General features: G+C 44.7%; 1 protein-coding gene across 3 annotated transcripts in view; it reads right to left on the bottom strand.

Moving 5' to 3' along the window:
* Window positions 1–6,288: 6,288 nt before the first annotated feature.
* Window positions 6,289–16,548, bottom strand: part of LRRC3C (leucine rich repeat containing 3C) — a 44,754-nt gene continuing 34,494 nt past the window's right edge. For all 3 annotated transcript variants that reach the window (XM_063425447.1, XM_063425448.1, XM_063425449.1), the window contains 2 exons: window positions 10,335–10,402; window positions 6,289–8,280 (listed from right to left, as the gene is read on the bottom strand). In XM_063425447.1, coding sequence (XP_063281517.1) covers window positions 7,410–8,192 — 783 coding nt within the window. In that variant the 5' untranslated portion in view covers window positions 8,193–8,280; window positions 10,335–10,402 and the 3' untranslated portion in view covers window positions 6,289–7,409. The remainder of the gene's footprint in view (window positions 8,281–10,334; window positions 10,403–16,548) is intronic.

Below are 16,548 nucleotides of genomic sequence, written 5' to 3'. Positions count from 1 at the left end.
CAGTCATCTATGCTTTCAATTTGGCTACTTTGGCATTCAATTTGAAATTCAGTTTGAATTCTCTGCAATTCTCACTTTTGTGAATAACCCTGTGATTCTTTACTTCTACACATTTTCTCTACATCGGCTCAACGTTATACATTCACAAATATGCGTGAAGAATTATGGGTAAAAAAAGGGCATATAGAAAAGTAAAAAGTATACTTTTTTTTTTTAAATGTTTTTGTTACAAATTTTTCAAACTATTCTAGAAACATGGATCAGCATCAGTGTTAATTTCGTCTGCAAATTTCAATTTAGTTTTAGTCATAATTTAATCATCTGAATTGTTTTAGTTTTAGTCAACTAATTCTCCAGTAGACTTTAATCGACACAACTAAAATCTAATGGGTTTAATTAAAGTCTCCATCTGTCTGTTTTGCCCCTTCCCCAGCCCCTCTGTGTCTCTTTGTGTACTCCCAGTCTCCCATGTGCCTCATTCCTTCAGCCCCCCATGTGTCTAATTTCTTCTCTTCCCTCCCCTATGTGTCTTACCCGCTAGTGTTAATTCTGGCTGCAAATTTCAATTTAGTTTTAGTCACAATTTTCTTTTACTAAGAAGCCATTTTAGTTTTAGTCGACGTTTAGTCATTTGAATTGTTTTTGTTTTAGTCCAGTTTTAGTCAACTAAATCTCAAACATTTTAGTGGACTAAAATTGTTAGTTGACAAAATGAACACTGATCAGCATCGATTGTTCTTAATCCCTGGGCTCAGATCCCAAAATAGGTTCCCGTGCTACTCAATGAGCTCCTATTAGTTGGAACAAGCATTTCATATTAGTCAGGCTCCCGGCAACAGCTTACAATAAATTGTTTGTTGTAGCGGAAATGGCTTCCCCACTGGGAAAAGTCTAATGAAGGTGTTTTGCTGAAATTATTTTAGTATGCATTATATTAGAATAGAAGACGGGGGTCACTGAGCTAAGTTATGATGTAATATCTTTCCCTGTAATAATATGGTAAGAACTACTGATCTATGCAATGTAAGTGATCGCTAACTTTATATACCATTCTTTCTCAAAAGCTGCATCTTCTGGGTTCTCCTGGAAAAACATCTATGGAAGCGGGAGAGGGTGCTGGAAACTTTTGGCATGGTGGGGCAGCCGGGTAAATGCTAAAAAATTGCTGTCAGTGGATGAAGTGGGCTGCCCCGGCCCTTCTTTTCCAGAGAGACAAATATTTCCCAGTTGCATCATCAGGGCCAGCATTGGAGGCAGGGCCGGACTGGGGATACAAAGCAGCCCTGGGAAAAAAAATTATGCCAGCCCCATAAGTCATTGCGCCATATATTGTCGCAATATATATATATATATATATATATTGCTTTTTCTAATATAATATATTGGTCCTTTCAGAGTAAAACATTTAATTATACAGTAAGCATACTCACATGCAGACACAGACAATCTCACTGACACACACAAGCTCATTGATACACAGCCTCATAGACAAACAATTTCACTAATATACATAAGCTCATTGACATAAAAACACAAGCTCACTCACTAGCAGGCACACACACACACACACATACACATGCAAGCAAGCTCACTAGCAGGCGCACACACACACAGCTTAATGTAGTGGTTCTGGTGTCTATAGCCTGTCCCTGCAGGCTTTTGAATGTAAACACTGACTTTGCAGAGAAAAGGCAGTGTTTACATTGCTTCCTAGTGACACCTCTAGTGACAGACACTCAGACGGTCACTAGAGGCGCTTCCTGTGTCAGTGCGGATTGGCTGAGATCATCAAGCTTGATGATCTCAGTCATAGAGGCAGAGACCAGCACGACGTTGGAAAAAAAAAAAAAGGTGAGTAAAACACTATTTTTAAAAACACACACAGACACCACGACTGACACACACACACACACACACACCACGACTGACACACACACACACACCATGACAGACACACACCATGATACAGACACACCGTGACACAGACAGACACACAGCATGACACATACAGACACACACACACAGCGTAACACAGACAGACACACACACAGCGTAACACAGACACACACACAGCGTAACACAGACACACACACAGCGTAACACAGACACACACACAGCGTAACACAGACAGACAGACACACAGCATGACACAGACAGACAGACACACATACACACAGCATGATACAGACACACACACACGCAGCATGACACAGACACATACACACACACCATGACAGACAGACACAAACACACACAGCATGACACACACACACACTTCCACTGACATACATATTTTTTAGTACCTGTGGGCAGGGGCGTACCTAGAGCATTTGGCACCCGGGGCGGACCCTGAGTGTGGCAACCCCCCCCCCCCCTAATAAAAATGTAAGAAAACACCCACATATTTTTTCAATGTTTTCAATAATATTTATTGCACAAATTTGTAAACTGCTTGTAAAATTTTTAAAATGCGCCAGTTTTGTAGAAGGGGGGAGACCAGTGCTTTTGTAGAAAGGGGCTGGTGAGAACCTTCTAGAAAACTCCTGCCCTGCCCCTTTCTACAAAGCCCCTTGTCTCGCCCTTCATATAAAAACACTGCACCCCGATCACATAAATTTCAGACACTCCCTACACATAAAAATCCTGCACACCCCCTTAATAAAAAACCCTGCACACCCCCTTAATAAAAAACAAAAACGTGCACAACCCCTCTTAATAACAAAAACCTGCACACCCCCTTATAAAAACCCTGCACACCCCCTTAACAAAAAAACAAAAATCTGCAGTGCACATCCTCCCTTAAAAAAATAGAATACTGCAACCCCCTTAATCAACTGCACCCCCATTATGTAAACCTCCCCCTTTAATTCTTTAATCCACAGCCCCCTTTAATTAATCCACACACCCCTTAATTAATACACCCCCCTTAATAAATCCTCACCCCCTTAATTAATACACCCCCCTTAATTAATCCTCACTCCCCCTTAATTAATACACCCCCTTAATTAATCAACACACCCCTTAATTAATACACCCCCCTTAATTAATCCACACACCCCTTAATTATTACACCCCCTTAATTAATCCTCACTCCCCCTTAATACACCCCCCTTAATTAATCCACACACCCCTTAATTAATCCACACCCCCTTAATTAATACATCCCCCTTAATTAATCCACTCACCCCTTAATTAATCCTCACTCCCCCTTAATTAATAGACCCCCCTTAATTAACCCACACCCCCATTAATACACCCCCCTTAATTAATACATCCCCCTTAATTAATCCACTCACCCCTTAATTAATCCTCACTCCCCCTTAATACACCACACTTAATTAATACTCACTCCCCCCTTAATTAATACACCCCCCTTAATTAATACACACCCCCCTTAATTAATACACCCCCTTAATTAATCCACACCCCCCTTAATTAATACTCACTCCCGCCTTAATTAATTAATACACCCCCCTTAATTAATACTCACTCCCCCCTTAATTAATCCACCCCCCCCCTAATTAATACACCCCCTTAATTAATACTCACTCCCCCTTAATTAATACACCCCCTTAATTAATACACCCCCCTTAATTAATACTCACTCCCCCTTAATTAATACACCCACTTAATGAATACACCCCCCTTAATTAACACACCCTTAATTAATACACCCCCTTAATTAATACTCACTCCCCCCTTAATTAATCCACACCCCCTTAATTAATACACCCCCCTTAAGTAATACTCACTCCCCCCTTAATTAATCCACACCCCCCTTAATTAATCCACCCCCCTTAATTAATACACCCCCTTAATTAACACACCCCCCTTAATTACTACTCACTCCCCCCTTAATTAATACACCCCCCTTAATTAACACACACCCCTTAATTACTACTCACTCCCCCTTAATTAATACACCCCCTTAATTAATACTCACTCCCCCCTTAATTAATACACCCTCCTTAATTAATACACCCCCCTTAATTAATACTCACTCCCCCCTTAATTAATACACCCCCCCCTTAATTAATACACCCCCCCTTAATTAAACCTCCCTCCCCTTTAATTCTTTAATTAATCCATTATCCACCCCCCCTTTAATTAATTTAGCCCCATCACATAAAATGACTACTTACATTTTATTGAAGTAGTACGCCTCTGCCTGTGGGTGGGCAGACTGGTAGCTGTGCTGGCGGCTGCAGGGAGAACTTGAAAGGCGGCCGCAGGGGAAGCTTTTCATGAGGCCGGGAGCAGGCTCTTCTGGGGGAGCAGGCTGTTCTGTCTCTGCTCCCCCTCCCTCGCGCGCTAGAAAGACCGGAGCCGGAATATGACGTCATATTCCGGCTCCGGTCTCATTAAGCTGCGCGCGAGGGAGGGGGAGCAGAGACAGAACAGCCTGCTCCCCCAGAAGAGCCTGCTCCCGGCCTCATGAAAAGCTTCCCCTGCGGCCGCCTTTCAAGTTCTCCCTGCGGCCGCAGGTCACCCCGGCCCCAGTTGCCGACGGCCCACCGGGAAATTTCCCGGTATCCCGGTGGGCCAGTCCGGCCCTGATTGGAGGGGTATAGGCAATACACAGGTATGGCGTATATATATAACACCAAGAGCAGGCATTATGTCGTTAGGATAGGACCTGCCATGAATGGAGTACATTGGTGTTGTGGCAGTCTTATACAATGATCATATACTGTATGAGCAATTACTGTAACTAAAGTCCCATTATTTTTGCCATCAGTCATGTTAAAAAAAAAAAAAAAAAAAAAAACTATTACATTCTGTGAGCCTTGAAATTGCTTTTTAGTGAATGAGCAAGTGTGTTGGATCACAAGTGTGTTGCAGCCCACAACCCCCCTTGCAAGCCCTCTCATGCTAGTGGCCTGGTGGCACATTCCTTCCTGTCCCCTTGCCAGCCCTCACATGAAGACAATTGCTGATTTGGAGACAATTCCTTGTCAATTATCCACAATTTACAGTTGTGTGCATAAATCCAAAAGAGACATTACATTAAACATTTAATCAAGACCCCTCCCTCCCCCCCCCCCCCCCCAAAAAAAAAAAGAATGTATAGATTAATTAGGAACAATAAAATTACGCTGCTCAGTAGACACCTGTTAAAGCAAAACGCATTTAGAGAAAAAAAAAATTCAATTAACAACTATTCAATACAACTTGCAAATTGTATCAAACAAAGAAACATGCTGCATAATTAATATCCAGAATTAAAGCACGGACAGTTCGATGTAAGTAATAAAATCAATTTGTTTTATTGGTTTCTGTTTGAACTAATGTTTAAGGCATATATTTCTCGCACCATCTCAGTTAAGACATTCTACACAGACTCACCCAAAGTAAGGGCAAGTTTTTGCTACAGACTCAGAGTCCTATGAATTGAGTTTATAATATAACGTCCCACTCACAAATAAGTTCCTGCTCCATTGGGCCAGGTTCAGAAAGTGCTGGGCTTCTATCTGTCTCGCAGGGTGGCCTCCTGACTGCAGATGATCATGGACTGGTGCGAACAGTTTCAGAATATTTTTCATATTTTTCGTACAGGGTGCTCTGCTTTATTCTAGTTCACAGTTTTTTGGTCAAGGTCTGAAAATGTTCACCTGAATTTGATTAAATTTGTTCCTATAAAAACCAGAAAAGGTTAATCAAAATGTTGTGTATTTAATAGAAAACGTTAGGGCAGAGTAAATTCCAAAGATTGAACGTGTTTATAGGCTTCGGTTTTTAATGTCCAAACAACACAAATCATATTGTATGTGTGTATATCTATGTTTGTATGTTTTGTGATTTGAATAAAGGTTTACACATTCTCCTATATGACATGGAAGTGCGCAACCATTATCCTATGAACTACGGATGTTTGGCAGGTTTTTAAAAAAAAAAAAAGTATATATATATATATATATAGACAGGTGTAATGGCACTCAACCTTTCAGTCAGTCTAATGTTGGAACAGGTGCCCTGGTGCAATCCCACGCTGGAGGTATATAGAGTATATTGGAATAGAGATACACTCTGTGGTCTTTGAAAAATAAAGTAGTATTTTAATTCATCAAATAATTTACATCCATCTGATCAACGTTTCGAGCCGTTCGGGTCTTCCTCAAGGTCTTGAACTTGATGAAGACCCGATCGGGTCGAAACGTCGATCAGATGGATGTAAATTATTTGATGAATTAAAATACTACTTTATTTTTCAAAGACCACAGAGTGCATCTCTATTTCTATATATACTATATAAATATATATATATATATACACGTACATGGAATTAAGTTGAGGAATTCAAATTAATTAATCAATTGCTAAACATTGTATGCTGTACGCAAAACCCATATCTACATTTCTCCAGTGTAAACAGGGAGACATAACATTTGGAAATATTTTCGGCAACTGGATAGTGAAAATCAGGGTGGTCAAGCAAAACAACGAGACCTGTCAATGGTAATGAAACAAAATTTTGAGATGCAGTCTAGTGATATTTGTTATTCTCTATTCTTTTCCAAAACAGTCGGCCATGAACAATTTGATGGGAACCCTATTACAATTTTATATTCTAAGTGCGTCTGTCTCAAGTTCAGTGGATACAGTACTACTCTAAAATGATAACACTGAGTAAAACCTCTGAACCCTCTGAGAAAGCCTTATTTTACTATTCATAACTGCCCAACTCCGACACCTTCTACGCGGTCCCCCAGGTACTAATTACCTCTGTTTTGCTGAATACAAAGAAAGTTGTAATTCAACAACTGTTGGGTCTCAGATGCCCTGGGCTCTACCTTGTATTTTTCGGATGAATATTTATTTCTTAATTCAGGCAGACAGCTTTTGAATATATATCTCATTTCACAACATGCGGTGTATCCCCATGTTCTCTTTTGGGATTCTGCTATATTTCTTTTTTTTTTTTCTTTTTAAGTCTGAACTCCAAAAAATATGTTAAGGAAAAAGCAGATACTGAAAATGAGGCTTAAATGGTATGGCTTGTATTTGTCCATGGACCTAGGTTCCTGCCTAGGACACAGTTCAGGTGAATTAGCTATGGGCATTGTCCTATCAAGACGTTGAACTGACTAGTTTACTTCCTGGTCTACAACAGATTAGAGCATAAAATGTCTATCCCTGCCCTACTAGACCTCCCTCTGATTCCATTCCTTATCCTGATCATTTAATTTCACCTGGAAACATGACACATAACATGATACATAAATATATCATCAAATTATTTCAGCAAATATCTTCCAATGGCCAGTAAGGATCATTTGAAGCAGCATTAGTGGGACTTTCTGACCAAGGTTTAAGGAGCTTTTCTGCAATCAAAAAAACAAAAACAAAACAGAAGCATCCTTTAGTGGAGTGACGAAACCTACAAAAAATATATTTTGTTCTAAAATCTATCAAACCACAGTGCTGAGTGTCGAGGGCTCCTCAGAGTTTCTCTGCTTACTTGGCAGGGATTTGAGGTACTCAAGATGGCGCCGAGCATCTTCCTGATTTTGGCGTACATAATACACCAGGTAGGAAATGACCATGGCAAACCATCCAAACATTGTAACCAGCATGGCCACATCCGTTGTTCTCCTGAAAACATTGCACAGGTCAACCTCTTTCACCACCTGGATGAAAGGTTTGCCAGCATGTTCCTCTTGCACTGAGCTAGAACACACAATTGCACTAGATGAGCCAGGGTCCAAATCCACCAGTCTTATCACCTCTTGTAATTCACAGTCACACATCCAAGGGTTGCCTGACAAGTTTGTCCGGGCTTTTAAGTTGGCAAAGACCTCCTTGCTTACGGACACCAGCTTGTTGGAAGAAAGGTCCAGTGAGTGCAAGTGGTCAGTCAGGCCCCTCAGGGAAGTGGGATCTAAGTGGCCCAAGGAATTATGGGATAGGTCCAGCTCCATAAGAACAGGGAGATTGCGGAAGGCGTCAGAAGGGAGGTAGGTGATCTGGTTGAAATCTAAGTATAAACGATTAGTGTCATTGGGTATATCCCGTGGGACTTCTGTGAGTTGGGCATTGCTGCACCGGAGAGTCTTGTAACCATCTTCCTGCGAGGGATAACAGCCCTTGGGGAATGTTGTTGCCGACTGGAAGCAGAGGGACATCAGGACTAAGCTGTGAAAAAACAGCCATGTTGCCAATGAGCGCCGGAGGTACCAGTCCAAGAAAGGCATGGCCAGCCAGCAGCATACTCAGTAGTAAATGGTTAATGAACAGCAGTCTCTGGATATGTGGCGTGAGGAGAAGACGCTTATAAATGCTCTGTGGTAGAAAAAAGAAATGTAGGTTCACAAAAAGTTCTTACATTACAGAGACATACATAAAATTACCTCTTACAGTCCTATTACATAGATATTTGGATCTGCTATCATGCATACATATGATAGATACCCCAAATATAGGGGAAACTTCTCCTCTCACCTCTTCCCAATATACATATATCAGAATTCATTATTTCTCCTCTTATACGGATTTGAGGACACATCTCAAAATTAAAGATGACTTTATAACCTGAGTGATAGCCATTTAACTGAATTATAGAATATTATCGCTGTGGAGCTTTCTGATATATATATGTACACTAAACATTCCTAAAAAGAGAACAGTGTTGGATTAAGATTCTAATGGGCTTAATTACAGAATCTTATGGATAATAAATGCTACGGCAGATATACTGTCAACATTTCCTGGATCTGGAGAAACAGCCTCAATTTGGGACCTGGGTTATTCTTAAGGTATTATGTTTCTCAGGGATATCATACCACCGAAATTGTGTTCCCACATAAATGGTATGTGAAGGGCCATAGCAGCTACTGGGGGGTGCTAGTGATGCACTTCACATCTGGGGTGGCATGTCAGCACTATCTAGAGAGCTTTAATGCCAAGATTTGTTATCACTGTGCACATGTACACCAAGAGAACACAATGCTTGTTTGAGCAATACACAATCAGTCTGCATTGATGCACTTTCTTTCTATAAACACACATGCTCATCTAAATCCATTATATCCTCATCATCCATGGCTACTCTCCATGTTTCACAATCTCTTATTGTATGTTCTATCGTACCTTTTGCAAATACAAAAATAACTACATTATTTTAGAGGGATATTTTTAATCATAAACATTTTTATTAATAATTAATGTGACTATTCCACTTGGGACAGGCAAGGAGCTACAGCTCCATTGGTCCCTAAGATAGTCTGGTCCTGAACCGGGGACTCTATCTACTAAATAGTAAGTGGTTCTTAGTTGCAAAGCTGGTAGAACACAGAATAAAACATATTGAACTGTTCTAAATTGGATATATACAGTGAGGGAAAAAGGTATTTGATCCCCTGCTGATTTTGAACATTTGTCCACTGGACAAAGAAATGATCAGTCTATAATTTTTTTAAGAATTCTTTTTTTCCCTCACTGTATTACTAGCCGGACATGTAGCCTAAATAATGCAAGCTGACTCTCAGAAATTTCAGTTTAGTGATTCGATCTTCTTAGTAGACAATTTTGATAATGTCAATTTGGTTCCAAAGTGCGTCTGTTCCTCCTAAAGATAGATACTTGAGAGATCTGCATATCTCCCATCATAGGAAGGTATTAGATCGTGACGAGTGGATATGTCTGAGGGTTGGCTTCACCACTGTTATGATTCTCATCACTGACAATGCCCATGATGGAAAAAGGGCAGACTTGCCTATCTGGCTGCCACCAACCTACAGGACCATGCAGAGAGCGGTTCTTAGATACAGTGTGACCGGGTAATTAGTGTGAATTGTAAGAGATTCAAAGTGAATTTCCAATTTTAGCCCAAAATAGGTCATCTAAAACAAATAACTTCTGCAATTCTGCAATTGCTTAGAGGAACAGTTATGTTGTCAGGAGTGGTTCTCCTGGAACCCTCTCAAATTAAGTAGTTTGACAAAGCTCTGCCACTGAGCTAAACTGGCCATCAGAGCTGAGTGCACGGCAGAGCCTAGTTTAGCGGAAGCCCCTTGCAATCCTGAAAGAAAAAAATAAGGTGTCAAACTGTTCCTATAAAAATCTTAAATTTACTTTGAATTCCTAACGCTTCACACTTGAACGAGTAGCTCTGACTGTCTGTATAAGACCCTTCATCTTTCCAGATATGTTCCATCCTAAATTTCTGACTTACATGCGCACACACTTGTATTGGTTACACTGACTAACCGAGAAATGAGAAATGTTACACAAAAAAAAAAAAAAAAATTGTGAATAGAATCATGATTTGATTAATTTATTTGTGAGAAAAGCAAAAATAATTTTATGTCCATCCATGGTAACTGTGAGTGCCTTACCTGAACACATTTGATTTCTGAATATAATTGTGATGATTTACAATCCACACTGTTTACTCCAGGGTAACCTACAAAACATTACAAGAAAAATTATAAAATATGAATGATCAACCAGTGTCTACATTTTCAATCCAATTATGCCAAACTCCAGATTCAAGTGTAACTAAAGACTTATTTACATTTAAAATAATCCCGCTACTACCAGTATTAGCAGTTAGCTGAGTGGCTATTATCACGCTATAGGTGGAAAATTGCTGGTTACCAAACTTCAAAAGAATGAGAAGATGGAGGACTTACAGAACACATGAGCTGAACAGGAAAAAATTTATTTGGATAATTTTTCATTCAGCTATATTTTCCTAAAATGTGCAATTCTAATTTCAGTTTGCCATTATCACTACTTTAGTTTATATCCCTAATCCTGGTCTCCAAAGCTTTATCTTTAGAAAAGTTTTTAGTCAAAAGAAAGGGGAAGAAATGAGCCAGAATTTTCTGTGATAAACCATTCACTCTTAAATCTCATAAAACACATGTTAGAAAGTCGAATGTGGCATTAGTAGTAGAGGGTGGCAGGGGTGACAGGGGTTATGCTGCAGCCTACATTTCTTTCCCAGATTAGCCACCCTGCTATATTATTTTAACAGACATTTTGATGTAGCTACAAGGTAGTTTTGGCTACATCTTTCATCAGGGGGACAGGAGATTTTGCTACCACGTTGGCACTGGGTGATGGGAGTTGGGGGACAAGTTAACCAACTGAGGTTCTTGGTAGACTCAAACTATTTCTTTATTTTATTTTGGAAATCCCCGTGCCATAGGTGCTATTACCTGACAAGGGTAGTACCGTTTAGCATTTATTTCCTTTTGTTTGTCCCCCCCCCCCCTGTTTTCTTTCACTATTTAAAATGATATATAGGGATTTTAACCTAAGCTAATTTAAAGTTATATTTTACTTTATTTAATTTCTACCAGTTTAGATGGGGTTGCTCTAATATTCTGAAAATTTGAAGGGGAATTGTTTAGATTTATCTATTTCCTATCTGGCTTTTTTTGTTCTCTTCTCTTAGTTATACATTACAGCCTACGAACACCTCTAGTGACCACTTCACAGACGGCAACTATAGGTCCTTCCTGGGGCAAGGCTGCACAGTGTGCAGCTCTGACGTTCAGCGTCTCCACCCTCTGCATGGAGACGCTAAACTTTACCCATAGAGATGCATTGTTTTAATGCATCTCTATGAGGAGATGCTGGTTGGCGAGGGCGGTGTTTGACTACGCCCTTGCTCTGACTCCTTGCCTGAGATCATCAGAATTGACAATCCCAGCCAATCCAATGCTTTCCTATGGGTGGATAAATAGTGTTTTTTTAACACTATAGGGCCAGGAATACACGTTTGCATTTCTGACCCTATAGTGTTTCTTTAAATTTTCACGCAATGTATATAATACCCAATGCTTTTTATTGCATTATACAGAACCCGAGAAAAATAAAGAATCACAAAAAAAAAAAAAAAGAACAGAAATTCATACTACTGTAAAATTGCAGAGCACGGAGTTAAAATTATTTTTATTAACTTTGTGATGAATGTCATGCAAGGAATGTCACAGAAAATGGTTTGATGTTCATTGACAGCTATAGTACTTTATGTTCTAGGGCAGTGATGGCGAACCTATGGCACGCGTGCCACAGGTGGCACGCCGGGCCCTCTCTGTGGGCACGCGGCCACAGGTCCGCCATCACTGCAGAGTAGGCACCTGCCTGCCCGAAACGGCAGGCGCCTACTCTGCTTCCGGTTCGGGAGGCAGGGGAGGGATCTGTGATGCTGATCCCCTGTCCTCCCGCGCGATGCTGTGTGGAGCGTTGCCGAGCGTTACCATGGCAACGCTCCACACAGCATCGCGCGGGAGGACAGGGGATCAGACAGATCCCTCCCCTGCCTCCCGAACCGGAAGCACTGCCTGCCACCACCGGACCACCAGGGATGACGGTACCACCACCGGACCACCAGGGATGGCTGTGTCCCCCCCCCCCACTTCATTAAAGGTAAGAAGTAGGGAGGGGGGGGATACTGACACACAGCACCCCTACCCCCCCAGAAGTACCCTTACACCCCCAGCACCACCCCTAGCCCCCACAGCACCCCCCCAGAAGTACCCTTACCCCCCACAGCACCACCCCTAGCCCCCACAGCACCCCCCCAGAAGTACCCTTACCCCCCACAGCACCCCCCCACCCCTCCAGAAGTACCCTTACCCCCCCAGCACCACCCCTACCCCCCCAGCACCCCTACCCCCCCAGCAGTACCCCTACCCCCCCTCAGCAGTACCCCTACCCCCTCTCAGCAGTACCCCTACCCCCCCTCAGCAGTACCCCTACCCCCATCAGCAGTACCCCTACCCCCATCAGCAGTACCCCTACCACCCCCAGCAGCACCCTACCCCCCCAGAAGTACCCTTACCCCCACAGCACCACCCCTATCTCCCCAGCACCACCTCTACCCCCCACAGCACCCGCCCAGCAGCACCCTACCCCCCCAGAAGTACCCTTACCCCCCACAGCAACACCCCTACCCCCCACAGCACCACCCCACCCCCCCAGCAGCACCCTACCCCCCCAGAAGTACCCTTACCCCCCACAGCACCACCCCTACCCCCCACAGCACCCCCCCCAGCAGCACCCTACCCCCCAGAAGTACCCTTACCCCCCACAGCACCACCCCTACCCCCCACAGCACCCCCCAGCAGCACCCTACCCCCCAGAAGTACCCTTACCCCCCACAGCACCACCCCTATCTCCCCAGCACCACCCCTACCCCCCACAGCACCACCCCACCCCCCCCAGCAGCACCCTACCCCCCAGAAGTACCCTTACCCCCCACAGCACCACCCCTACCCCCCACAGCACCCCCCCAGCAGCACCCTACCCCCCAGAAGTACCCTTACACCCCACAGCACCACCCCTATCTCACCAGGACCACCCCTACCCCCCACAGCACCACCCCACCCCCCAGCAGTACCCCTACCACCCCAGCAGTACCCCTACACCCCCCCACACAGTACCCCTACCCACACACAGTACCCCTATACCCCCCCAGCAGATCCCCTACCCCCCCACGCAGTACCCCTACCCCTCAGCAGTACCCCTACCCCCCACGCAGTACCCCTACCCCCCACGCAGTACCCCTACCCCCCACGCAGAACCCCTACCCCCCACGCAGTACCCCTACTTCCCAGCAGTACCACTACCCCCACACACAGTACCCCTACCCCCCACAGTACCCCTACCCCCCACAGTACCCCTACCCCCCACAGTACCCCTACCCCCACAGCACCCCTACCCCCCACACACAGTATCCCTACCCCCCACAGCAGTACCCATACCCCGCCAGCAGTATCCCTACCCCCCAGGCAGTACCCCTACCCCCACACAGCACAGCACCCCTCTCACACACACATACAGCACCCCTACCCCACGCACAGCACCCGTCTCACACACACATACAGCACCCCTCTCACACACACACAGCACCCCCCTCACACACACACACAGCACCCCCCCAAACACACACACAGTAACCCCCCAAACACACACACAGCAACCCCCCAAACACACACACAGCACCCTACCCCCCACAGCACCACCCCTACCCCCCACAGCACCCCCCCAGCAGCACCCTACCCCCCAGAAGTACCCTTACCCCCCACAGCACCACCCCTATCTCCCAGCACCACCCCTACCCCCCACAGCACTACCCCACCCCCCCAGCAGTACCCCTACCACCCCAGCAGTACCCCTACACCCCCACACACAGTACCCCTACCCACACACAGTACCCCTATACCCCCCCAGCAGTACCCCTACCCCCCACGCAGTACCCCTACCCCCCACGCAGTACCCCTACCCCTCAGCAGTACCCCTATCCCCCCACGCAGTACCCCTACCCCCCACGCAGTACCCCTACTTCCCAGCAGTACCACTACCCCCCACACACAGTACCCCTACCGCCCCACAGTACCCCTACCCCCCACAGCACCCCTACCCCCACACACAGTATCCCTACCTCCCACAGCAGTACCCATACCCCGCCAGCAGTATCCCTACCCCCCACACAGTACCCCTACCCCCCAGCAGTACCCCTACCCCCCACACAGCACAGCATCCCTCTCCCACACACATACAGCACCCCTACCCCACGCACAGCACCCGTCTCACACACACATACAGCACCCCTCTCACACACACACAGCACCCCCTCACACACACACACACAGCACCCCCCTCACACACACACACAGCACCACCCCAAACACACACACAGCACCACCCCAAACACACACACAGCACCCCCCCAGACACACACAGCACCCCCCAAACACACACACAGCACCCCCCCAAACACACACACAGCAACCCCCCAAACACACACACAACAACCCCCCAAACACACACACAGCACCCCCCCACTTACACAGCACCCCCCCACTTACACAGCACCCCCACACACTTACACAGCACCCCCACACACTTACACAGCACCCCTCATACACTTACACAGCACCCCTCATACACTTACACAGCACCCCTCATACACTTACACAGCACCCCTCATACACTTACACAGCACCCCTCATACACACACACAGCACCCCTCATACACACACACAGCACCCCTCATACACACACACAGCACCCCTCATACACACACACAGCACCCCTCATACACTTACACAGCACCCCTCATACACACACAAAGCACCCCTCACATACAACACACACACACACGCACCCCCCCCCCCCACACACACACACGCACCCCACCTCCACACACACGCAATTGCCGTGTTGGCACTTTAAGGAAAAAAAAGTTGGCATGTATTGCGGTTTGGGCACTCTGGCTCAAAAAGGTTCGCCATCACTGTTCTAGGGGCTAAAGAAGCCCAGGGAGTTTCACGGACGGTAACCGTTTTAAGGATATTCAAAATTAGAGGTCTAGGCACTCAGCGTTCTAAATCACACCAGTCTTTTTAAAGATTTCTTTTATCTATAATAGTATAAATGTGACTGAACATTACTGGTTCTTTAAATCGCTTTGAGTGAGACACAGTAAATGAGTACAGTCAGCGTTTATTGAAGCTTACTGTTAGACGATTTGATCTCTGTGTGATTCTCTCTTAACCCCTTAAGGACCAAACATCTGGAATAAAAGGGAATTATGACATGTCACACATGTCATGTGTCCTTAAGGGGTTTGACCTCATGCTGGAAAACATTACAATGTAATTGTATGGTAACTTGTATGGTCCTGACTGAGCTAGCTGTACTAAATATTCTGAATATTTAGGGACTAATAAAAGTATTTAGAAAATTGGGCAGACTAGATGGGCCGAATGGTTCTCATCTGCCGTCACATTCTATGTTTCTATGAATTTTGTACAGCAAGTTTACATGTTATTCCATGGACATCATTGGTCCCCATTCACTCACAGTTGAAGGGCCCTCAGACAATAGGAACTCAAGTGCCCCCCTTGTGCCTCACTAACAAACACGTTATATTTGCAATGGGTGTTGACTGTGTGTGATATATGTGTGTTTTGGCCGTGTGTGTTTTCACGTTGTGATGGATATGTATACTAGTTTGACGGCTTCAACTGGATGTGTAAACGTGACTAGTTTGGGGTAAAACTCAATGGTGAATGTGAAAGTGGGTGGTTGGATGATAAGTGGGACAGGGCTAGGATGCGGTAGGTGTTTCTATGTGGGGGAGGCAGTTTGCAGTTTTGTATATTAGTGGGGATGCTGCTTGTGGGGTTGCGTCCGTGCCGGTGGTTGTTGTGTTGCATTTTCGAGGTTATAATGTTGCTTGTTTCTGGGGATTATGCTTTCAGGGTTGTAGGTGTGGGGGATGCTGCATGTATGGTTGTGTATAATGGGAGAAAGCTGCTTTTAGTGTGTGAGAGGGTGGTTGTTTGTATGGAGCTATGTATGTGTATGTGTGTGCATGTAAATAGGGGCTGTGTGTGAATAGTTGTAGTGTGTGTTTTTAAGAAGATACAAGCTTTAGTGTGTGTTTTGGAAGAAAGGGGCTTTAGGGTGTGTTTGAGTGGGACAGAGGCTGTTGTGTGTTTTGGGGGGAAATTGTGACTATAGTGTGTGTTTGGGAATAGATTTGGGCTGTAGAGTGTGTGTGGGGAAATTGGTGATGTTTGTTTGTGT

The sequence above is a fragment of the Pelobates fuscus genome, chromosome 6 (assembly GCF_036172605.1).
Source record: "Pelobates fuscus isolate aPelFus1 chromosome 6, aPelFus1.pri, whole genome shotgun sequence".
In the NCBI taxonomy this organism is placed as follows: domain Eukaryota; kingdom Metazoa; phylum Chordata; class Amphibia; order Anura; family Pelobatidae; genus Pelobates; species Pelobates fuscus.
Note: the sequence above shows the minus strand (reverse complement) of the source record. Positions and strands in the feature narration are given on the sequence as shown.